The following is a 10,429-nucleotide window of genomic DNA, read 5'->3' as shown; positions in this document are numbered from 1 at the left end:
GGCCTTGGATGAAGCTACACTGCACAGAATTCCAGACCTCTCATTGGGCAAGTTAGATTACAAAAGCCTGGATGTCCACAGCCAGCCCCCTGTGAGTGGGGTGGGCTCATGGGGGGCCGGCAGGGAACTGCTCTCACAAATCATAAAGATGAGGGTGGGAGGTATAGATTGCCCCCGCCCCCATCCAGCTTTCTGTACTGCCAACCACCACTGACTGGAGGAGACACTTTGCTCTAGAGAGGTCAGCTGCTCTGCCCACCACCTCTCACCTGGACCTCGGTCCTCAGCCCACTGGTACTGCATCTAAGACAGGGCTGGGCTCCTCAGTCCTAACCTTCCAGTCCCCAGATAAGCTAGAACTCTGCCCAACTCTCCAGGGTCACTCACTTCACAGAAGGCCACCTGGAGAGAGAAGCCGCTTGGCTCAAGTCTTGGCTAGTCTGAGGCTTCACAGCCTTTGAAGACAGTGGGAAGCGACAAGTGTGAGCCTGAGAAGCAAGACCAAGGGTTGCTGACGGAATAGGGAGCGGGTAGTGCGTAAGACAGGATTTTGGTTTCTGAAGGACATAGGCTATCCCTATCCCTAGGGGACCTCCAGTCTGGTTCAAGTTAATTTATCAGGACTTTCCAGACAGGCGGCAGATGGCGTCCAGACAGGGCTGGGAAGCAGGTGGCCCACCCACTTTTATCCTGGGCGCAGGGGCGCACGCCAGGGCCCACTACCCTCTCAGCACTCCTGCCCAGCCAGTACTTAGAGTCTAACTTTATTGGCAGCCAGCCTGGGCCGGCGGGCGCTGCCTATGCCTCGGGGTACTGCTTGAGTGTGAGCGAGGCCCCGCTGCTGACCATGACCGCGGGGTACAGGGGCTCCAGGAAGGAGGTGAGGAAGCGGTAGAGGAGGCTCACGCCGCCCGTCACGCCATAGAAGGACAGGCAGCCGGCGCCGAAGTCCAGCTCCACGCCGAGCGTGTGCTGGTAGCAGCCATGCAGCACCGTCTGCGTGTTATTGTGCCACACCGAGAACTTGAGCGAGTCCCACTCCAGACACCACGAGTAGGGGTTGCGGCCCAGCAGGTAGACGATGTTGCGATGCGAGCGACTGCCCAGCAGCGGAGGGCTGTGGCGGTAGGTGACACCCAGGCACATCCACGAGTTGGACACCTCGGCCTCCCAGTAGTGACAGCCCTCGGACAGGCCCGGGCAGCACAGCACCTGGGGCCACTGCTTGAAGCCCACTAAAGGAGTGTTGGTGGTGGAGGGCTCCAGCAGGATGCCCAGGTTCAACACTGAGTGCGTTTCCTTGAACAAGAACAGCTCCTCATTGGCGGTGGCAGGGTCGAAGTTCAGGTTGCAGTAACCTGGGGTGGGGGGTGAAGGCACAAGGGATCCGGGGTTATTGTTCCCAGGGCAGGGTCCTAGCAAGGAGCAGGTACAAGGGACTCAGACTGCTTCCAGCCCAGGTCCCTAGAAGTGGCACCCTCTCTACCTACTGGTTTATTTTTATTTATTTTATTTTTGTGCTTCTGAGCCCAGCTTAGCCCAGGGTGACCTTGAACTTGATGCGGCTGCCCTGCCTCAGCCTCCCCAGTGCTAGATTACAGGCATGAGCTGCCACACTACTCCTTAAAATAGCCCTTAAAATAGCTCAGTTTGGGGTGGGGGGGGGGGGGCGCAGCACAGGCCTTTAATGTCAGCTCTTGGGAAGCAGAGGCAGGTGAATCTCTGAGTTTGAGCCAGCCTGGTTTACATAGTGAGTTCCAGGAATCCAGGGCTACACAGAGAAACCCTGTCTCCAACCCCCCACCCTGCCCTCCTAAAAGCCCAACTCAGATGAGACTTCAGCAGACAGCCTGGAGGAGTAAGACCCTGAGCATCGTTGAACTTTTCTGGAGGGGCTGGGAACGGGCTCGCTCCCCTCCCCCCAGATCCTAACGTAATCATCTTATATAACCACCTTTCTTATTTGTTCAGGAATGAGACTGGAGGAGGGTGAAGGGTTCCTGGCTGAGATGACCCACAGGTCAAAGATGTTCCCTATCTGACCCTCAATATCTCAAAAGCCTTGGGATTTGGTCCGAGGGCCAAGGCCAGGGCAAGGGCTTGTAGGGACAGCAGACCTGGAGCTGGAAGAATAAATAAGGCCTACTCCAGTTGACTGGGCTAATCTCCCAGGGAAGTTGGCAGCTAACCCCATGAGGACAGAGTCATGACACACAAGGCCCAGAGAGCCACAGAAGAGCTGCCTTTGAGGTAGAAACAGACAGGGTCTCCCTCTCTTCCTATCAGGGCCTTGAGCCCAGGCTAACTCCGAGGTCCCCAGTCTGCAGTGAGAGAGGTCAGGAAAGAGAAAAGGAGGTGCTTTGGAAGCAGCTGGGGCGGGGAAGGCACAGCCCCCAGGGGCCCCTCTCCCTTTCCCCTCCCCCAGGTTGGCCTCTGGTTTGAGAACTCACGCTGGAGTAGTGTTTTCCTGTCCACAGCTTGGGGCAGCACCTCGTAGCAGCTTATCTTGATGCCTGGGGAGATGGAGAAGCTTTGCTGAGGACCCTCTTACAGCCCAGCATCCTTCCTGAGAGGGGCTTAGCCAATCCCAGAGCCCATGTGACCTGGGAAGGTGTGCACACAGGCAGGCAGGGCTCCACAGTCACTGCCTGTGGGGAGGCGCCACTCCCAAGCGACAAGATGCCACAGACTGACTTCTCAGAGACTGACCCTTCAAGAGCAGCTGGTTGATGAAGCTGCGACCTATGTCCATCAGCCGGGTGCGGAGCTGGGCCAGGGTCTCTGGCAGCTGAAGGAAGCTCTGTGTCTCCTCACAGTTGGCGCCGATCAAGGGTTCCATGCAGACCGGGATATGCCTGAGTCTGGCGAAGTCCTGTTATGTAGAGAGGGGCAGCTAGTACCCCTGTAGCCACGGCTCAGGCACCTGCCAGGGGTGCCTCCATGGGCAGTTGAAGGAGATGTTGCCCATTTTCAAACGTGAGCATCTGTCTCCTCCTGTTTGTTTGGATAGGGTGTTGATGGTGGTCTGGCTGCTGGAGAAAACAGCTGGAGGATCTCAGTTGAACCTTTAATTGCTCAGAAAGATCATTGCCAAGTTCATCTTGTTGTCCAGAGACAGACAAGAGAGGAATGATCTTTGAAATCTGTTCAGGGATATGAGGGCAATTTAAGGAAGGAGATCCATGTTAGGAGGTCCCAAACATAGGGCATAGAGAAAGTCGATGCCACTGTTTGGTCACCCACCTGCCTGGCACTTCCCCATCTCTACCTTCCCCTCCCACCCTGACCTTGCAGTACCATCAGACCATGGCTAAGGAGGAAAATAAATTTCAATACATAGACTGGCTAGACCTCACTTCTGGCTGTGGTTTGGGGGGGAGATTATTTTACATACACCGAGTCCCAGGGCACTCCCCATCTTCTCCTGGGACTCAAAAGCAGGAAAGTGAACGGAGAGCTGATCTCTGCAGTACAGGAAACACAGTGGGTGTTGGTGAGAGCTCAGGATGCTGACCTGGGGCTCTCCCAGTAAGTGAAGTGGGCAAGGCAATGCAGATTCACACCCTGATCACTTTGTCCCAGGTCTGGGTAAATCCGTGTGTGTGTGTGTGTGTGTGTGTGTGTGTGTGTGTGTGTGTGTGTGTAGTGGAGGGAAGAGGGTCTTGCCTGTAGGAACTGCTCATCGCTCCTGTTGGTGAGCAGGCTCTGGAGCCAGACGCTGTCCCCCTCCAGCTTCAGGAGCCGGCTGTGGCTTTGCTGGATAGAGTTGCCCAGCTTTCTCAGGGCGGCCGCCTCCTCTTTCTCCACAAAATCCAAGACCTTTATCTGCAGCTGTTTAATCTCATGAAGGATCTCTGAGAAGCAGTTGTTCACCTCATCTCGCACTGTTTGAATCAGTTTCTGGGGTGGGTGTGTAGGGGGACATCCCTGAATTCCAATCCTACACCCAACTCTCCTGGTCCAAAATCAAGCCAGGCATCCCTTCCTTCCCCATGATCCCCTGCAGTTTCTGGGAGGTCCCGTGGGCTACCAGGACACCTGGGGTGATGGTAGCCTGCCTTACCGAGAGAAAGCTTACTCGTCCCTGGTGCTTCTGGCTGTCAGAGGCAATGATGAGCATCTGGTTTTCCACATTGGCCTGAATCTTCCGAACTTCCACCTGGAACATGTGGTGGTAGGGCAGAAACGAGTGAGGGGCAGAGGAAGAGCCAATCCAGGAAGAGATATACCCCTTGTATTCACAGGCTTCCGTGAGCCTAAGGCCAGGGCTGAAGGGCAGATGTCCTGTCATTTATGCTGGCTTTTGTGTAGTGCATTCCTGCTGAGCTCCTGGCTAGCTCCAGAGAGCAGCACCTAGCCCTAATCCCTTTCTCTAACCACACCTTCTGTTTCTCTTATCCCCCTATGTGAATCTGGTCTAAGAGTCAAGGAGAGTCTCCCAAGGATCAAAGGCCTACGCAAAACTTGGTTCAGGAAACCTGGAAAACCGTGGTACCTGAGAAATCAAGTAATTTGCACTTGGCATTTTGTTTCTGGGAGCTCCTTTAGGTTGGTTTGAAGGTAAGGAAATTAACTGGCTAAACTGTAAATACAAAGAAATAAAAACGCCCAAGGCAAAGGGAAAGTGCTTCAGTCCTTCAAGACTGGACCCCCCCCCCCACCCCTGCAGCCATGAAAGGCTAGCTTCATTCCTAAGATGTCTCTGAGTCTTCTTTCCATGGACCCGCGTGAACCCACACTCCTGTGTCGTGACACACAGCGACATTTTTGTTCTTTCACTGCCCCAGAATCTGCTTCCTCGTTCATAGGAATCAGTTTCCTTGCTCCTGAAAGTGGTGACCACAGGGTTTCGGACTCAGGAAGGGGCTGGAAGGGTTCAATGGCTTGAGCTAGGTAGGAAGTGGTGGAACCACACTCCTGGGTACGGGGTGGGGGGTGGGGTGCTGCTTAGCTCCATACCCCCACAGATACTTGTATTAGAATAGGGAGAACAGTGCTTTGATAAGTTCCTATAGGGAAATGGTGCTGGCCAGCCTGTAAGTCCAGGTAGGACTTCCTTCTTTTGAGAGGCTCACAGTGAAACAGTGGTCAGTTGAACTAAATTATGTGTTTAGTGATACGTCATCTCTCCAGCCCCTCCCCCCACTTTTTCTGTAGCAGGGTCTCTCCTTGAACCTAGAGTCATTGATTCAGCTAGACTAGCCAGCAGGCAAGCCTCTGCTTCTCCAGTGCACCACCATGCCTGGCTGTTTTCACATGGGGGCTGAACTCAGGTTCTCATGCCTATAAAAAAACAAGCACCTTACTGAGCCAGTTTCCCATTCTGGTTTTTATTTGGGGGTGGCAGAGTTTATTTTATGTAGCCTGTAAAAGTTCAGGTTGACCTTGAACTTGGGGTCCTTTTGCCTAAGCCATTTAAGTGCCACTGCTTCAGGTATGCTCAGTTTTGTTTCATTTTATTATCATTTTTTTATGTGTATGGGTGTTTTTACCTAGATGTAATGTCCGTGCACCCTGTGTGTGCCTACTGGCTGTGGAGATGTAAGCCACCATGTAGGCATTGGGAACAGAACCCAGGTCTCTTAACTGCTGAAGTGGGGTCCCACTGGTAGGCCTAGTTGGCTGGAAACTAGCTATGTAAACCAGGCTAGCCTTAAACTCGAAGCCATCTTCCTGTTTCAGCCTCCTGAGTGTTGGAAACAGATTACAGGGGTGTATGCATTGTGTTTAAATCTTGATAATGTTGAAATAAACATTTTTTTTTAATGCTTGTTTTTACTTTCACAAGAACCTGTTCCTGCACAGCCTGTTAGAAGACTCATTTCTCAGAAGCTGTGCCAGCTGTTAGAGTGTTCACCTCCTTGAGACTGCAGCGCACACAAGCACGTCGGGTCCTAAGGGGTGTTGCTTAATGAAGTGGTCACAGGGTTCTCCCTAGTGAACTAGACATGGTGCAGGGTCAGGAAGACTGCTTCAACTAAAACTAAAGAAAGAGCTAGGAAGGAGTTGATGTTTCTTCCGAGGAGTTATTTTTTAAACATTTTATCTTATTTTGTGTATGGATGTTTTTCCTGCATGCACATCTAAGAGCGCTTCTGGTCCCCCTGGAATTGGAGTTACATGTGGGCTGCCATGTGGGTGCTGGGAATCAATTCCAGGTCCTCTAGAAGAGCAACCAGTGCTCTTAGCTGCTGAGCCATCTCTCCAGCTGCCCCTTCTATGGCTTCTTGAGAGAAAGAAGCAAGTCACAGGGATTTCCTGGGTACATCTTTAATGGAGACTGCTATGAGCAACCCTTCCTCTCCGTCACCATCTGTTGTTCACTATAGACGGAGACTTCTGACATGCAGTTCTGCACTTTATTAACCTAACTTCCTTCCTATACTGTAACATGACTCATGTTAACAGCTGCCTAACTTAGAAAACTTAGTATTACTGTGGGGCATGTGTGTATGCCAAGGCTCACGTATGGATGTCGAGTCTCATCCCCACCCTCTACGCCCCCAGATAGGGTTTCTCTGTGTAGCCTTGGCTGTCCTGGAACTCCCTCTGAAGACCCGGCTGGCTTCTAACTCAGAGATCCGCCTGCCTCTGCCTCTCAAGTGCTGGGATTAAACGGTGCTTCTGCCTCCGTTGCCGCTGCCGCTGCCTTGAGACATGTAGCTCTCTGGCTGTCCTGAAATTCACTATGTAGACCAAGCTGGCCTCTACTTCCCAAATGGTGGGAATAAAGACACGCATCATCACAACCAGCTCTCCTTGCACTTAAATGCAGGTTCTGAGGATGGAACTTAGATCATCAGGGTAGAAAGCACCTTTACCCTCACCCATTTTACAGGCCCTACCAGACGGGTTCTCCTGTCGCTTAGATTGCCTGGGCTCTCAAACGCCTGCCTTCCAATCTCAAGTATTTGGTGCTGTTAAGCCTGGGTCGAGCTGCGTGCCCTTCCTCCAGGGAAATGTGACAGCCTCCAAGAACCTGGAGCACCCTCCTCCTCACCCCTCCTCACCTCCTTGCGGGCCCGTTCATCCTCCAGCGGGGTGGTGTCATGGTTCTTGTGTTCCTCCAGCAGGCAGGTTCCGCACACGCAGCTGCCTTCCGTGCGGCAGTACAGCTGCCGAAGCTTGCGGTGTTTGCGGCACAAGCGATTCTTGAGGTCCCACACGGGCTCCAGCAGCTGGTGGTCCCGGAACAGCTGGTCCTCAAAGTGGCTGCGCAGGTGTTTCTTGCATAAGGAAGCCATGCACTGCAGGCACGACTTGACCGACCTCAGCTTTTGTGGGGAGCAGAAGTCACAGGGCACATCTGTGGGGCCAGCCAGGTTCCACAAGGGCCCTAAGGTCTGGCCCTTGGCCTGGGTGAAGCAAGCCACCATCTCCCCAAGGATGACGTTCTTGCAGAGGCGGGGCCTACTGGGAAAGGACTCTCTGCACTGGGGGCAATAGTATGTCTCCCCGATGGCAGCCTGGTGGTCCCAGAAACTCTGGAGGCAAGTCATGCAGAAGTTATGGCCACAGGCGGTGGTGACGGGGTTTCGGAACACCTCCAGGCAAATGGGACAGAGGACTTGTTCTTCCAACATGCCTTGACTGCTGTTGTTGCTCATCAGGAGCTGCTGCATTTGAGAAGCTCTAGAGGACTGGGAAGGGAGCTGCAAGGGGACTTGGTCCTGCCCTGATCCTGAGAAGACAGAGAAAAATCCAAGCATAGCAGGGGGCGGGGAGCAGGACATGTCCCTTTGCACCAGGGACATGGTCTTGCACACCAGGGCCATGGTCTTTACACCATGAGCCTGCTCTTTTTCACAGCATTTTTCTCTCAGAAGCAGCTGCCTGACCATGGGGTACTAGGGCTGTGTCATCAGCCAGTCTCCACGGGGATAGACATGAGAATCCTATTTCCTGGTCTCAGCCTCAGTTAGGGATAAGACAGAGAAAGGGCAGAAGGAAGGACAGGGTGACATGGGGAAGGGGCTTCCTTGGCACTCAGGAGGGGAGGTCAGAAACTTGAACTCACGTAAGACCTTCGGCATGTCAGCGGGAGTCCGATAGTTGCTGTCCTGTGCCAAGAAGGAAAAGACCCACAGACACTCAGGTACCAAGACCTGGCCTGAACCTCACTCACCAGCTGCTGAGAGTGTCTCCCATCTGTCACCTGTCCTACCTGGGGACTGATGATTGCCACCTTCTCACCTTTCCCTGTGGCTGCTGTTTCATGGTTTTCCTATCCAGATGCCCTTTCTTTGAGGATGGCCCAAGTTTTGCTGATGTCATAATTTAGGTGCAGCCAGCCACTGCATCCTGCCTGTGATGTCATCAGGGCACAGGTGTGCCACGGGGCAGGCTGCAGCGCTGTGCAGTGCTGATGCATTTTGCTTCCCCATGGATGGATTCTCAGCTCTGGAGTCTCCATCTCTTGTGGCAGAGTAGCTACCGGCAGCTAGGACCACTTGCAGCTGATGTAATATCTGCTCATATTTCTGACCAAAGAGGGAAAATGGCCAGTGAGCAGCAGGAGGGTCTTGGGAGCTTGTTTCTTCTCTCTGGAGTGTGATTTTGTGATGTTAGCATTCCGAACTGCCCCTTGGGGACCCGCCCAGTGTCCTGATGTCTTCTTACATAAAGTCCCCATTAAGAGGAAAGGAACTCTCCTCCTTCTTCTTCCTGTCTCTCTCTCCCTTTCTCTATCTCTGCAAGGTGCACACCTCCATGCTCTCTCTCTCCTCCCTTTCTCCCTTCCCTTCTCCTTTTCCTCTTTAATGATAAAACTTTCCGCGTGGATGCCTTGCCTGCATGGTGTGAGTAACTTTCCACCATGCCCTCTTGGCCGAGGCTCGCATGGCGTGTTTCCTTGGCTCAAACCCTCCAAGGCCTCTCGAGCACTGTTTCACAACAGTGAGTGGAAAGGACAAGGCCTCTTTTTGCTCTAACATGTAATCCAAGCATTATTCTGGTATTCTTCCTCCTCCTCTCCTCTTCTTCAAAGATTTATTTGTTTTTACATGTATGAGTGTTTTGTTGGCATATGTGTATGTGCACCATATGCATGCAGTTCCTGAGGAGGCCAGAAAAGGGCGTCAGGTCCTCTGGAACTGGAGTTATAAATGATTATGAGTCACTGAGTGAGTGTTGGGAGCTGGACCCAGGTCCTTTGCAAGGGCAGCTAATGCTCTTAACCATTGAGCTGTCTTTCCAGCATCTGGTTTCCTCTTCTTCCTCTCTCTTCTCCATGCTAGGGATCACACCCAGGGCCTTACACACGCTAGGCAAATACTGCACCACGGAGTTACATCCCCAGCCTAGCCCCAGGCATTATCTCATTGGGAGGTTCTGTCTGCTTTCACCTTGTTTCCATCCTGGGAAGGAGGAATCAGGGATTCGGAAGCTGAAGAGAGCTGCCATCACCCCGGTTTACTGGTCTCTTGAGTCTTCTCTCCTGTCTTAGAGAACCAACCCCACAGGAAAAAGCCTCTAAGAAGTTTCAGTCTATCTATCTGCCTCAGAACACCAGCCTCACTCCTCTTGTTGTGCAGAAGAGGGGGACAGAAGCCGGCCTCTCCGCATTGTGGGGGTTGAGAGGAAGCATTTCAGCATCTCCCCCTAATTAAGGTGCCTACCGCAAGTTCTTTGTAGAAATCTTACGTGAGAAAATGGAGTTCTTTTTCTTTGGGGTGCTGGGCATCAAGCTCAGGGCCTGGTATGTATTAGACCCCAACTTTTCACACACTGGGCCTTGAAAAGTTTCTGGACTCCCACTGACCAAAGATGCAGCATGTATTCAGGACCTTGCAGCAGGCTCAGCTGCCTTGCCTTATGCAACTTCACTGAGGTCTGCACGCCCACCACGTGCAGTTTGCTGGATGCCTGTCATCGCCCCACAGAACCACAAACACTGCCTCACACACCTTGGCTCCACCTGGGTACTGTTGTATGTTGTGAACTGAAGTGTTTTGACTGTACATATGACGTTGTTTTGCTCTTATGGAAACAACATGGTTTAATTACAAAACCACAAAATTTTACTACTGCATTCCTCAGCGTGTGCCAAATCCGGATTCCATTAGAGCGTGGTGTTGAGGTTTGAAATGGTGATCCTGTGCATGCTGGGTAAGCCCCCATCAGCTGCGGTATCTCTTCAGCACTCTTTTAGCTTCTATTTTGTGTAAGAGTGAAGTTGCCCAGACTGGCCTTGAACTCATGGTATATCTAAAGATATCACTAATTCCCTATCCTTCTGCTCTAGCCTCCCAAGTAGATGACACTCGGGGTATGCTAGTCTTGGGCCCAGCTCCTCACCCCCCGACGCTAGAGTATGTTTCCCTGTGTTATCTGGCAGGATTATCATCCTGCCTTGGCTTCCAGGGTCTGGCACTCCAGGCATGAACAGATATGACTGAATTAGGGTTTTTTTTTTCTAAAGGGATTAAAA

The 10,429-nt window shown here is 52.4% G+C and overlaps 1 protein-coding gene across 1 annotated transcript; it reads right to left on the bottom strand.

The window, feature by feature from the left end:
- Positions 1–798: 798 nt before the first annotated feature.
- Positions 799–7,775, bottom strand: LOC118588787 (E3 ubiquitin/ISG15 ligase TRIM25-like). The gene is made up of 6 exons (XM_036195330.1): positions 7,011–7,775; positions 4,064–4,159; positions 3,667–3,900; positions 2,710–2,872; positions 2,451–2,513; positions 799–1,358 (listed from the first exon to the last, which is right to left on the bottom strand). The coding sequence occupies exons 1-6, from the start codon at positions 7,773–7,775 to the stop codon at positions 799–801; spliced, it is 1,881 nt and encodes a 626-aa protein (XP_036051223.1).
- Positions 7,776–10,429: the final 2,654 nt, after the last annotated feature.

Source organism: Onychomys torridus, chromosome 8, assembly GCF_903995425.1.
Source record: "Onychomys torridus chromosome 8, mOncTor1.1, whole genome shotgun sequence".
NCBI classification, from domain to species: domain Eukaryota; kingdom Metazoa; phylum Chordata; class Mammalia; order Rodentia; family Cricetidae; genus Onychomys; species Onychomys torridus.
Note: the sequence above shows the minus strand (reverse complement) of the source record. Positions and strands in the feature narration are given on the sequence as shown.

What these genes read in the sequence shown, in the direction of transcription:
- LOC118588787 (XM_036195330.1), bottom strand. Translation starts at nt 7,775, where the DNA reads ATGGCCCTGGTGTGCAAGACCATGTCCCTGGTGCAAAGGGACATGTCC. An exon ending in GACGAGTAAGCTTTCTCTCG is followed by an intron (nt 3,901 to 4,063) that starts GTAAGGCAGGCT and finishes CACCCACCCCAG; the next exon opens with AAACTGATTCAAACAGTGCG. An exon ending in GCGATGAGCAGTTCCTACAG is followed by an intron (nt 2,873 to 3,666) that starts GCAAGACCCTCT and finishes TCTACATAACAG; the next exon opens with GACTTCGCCAGACTCAGGCA.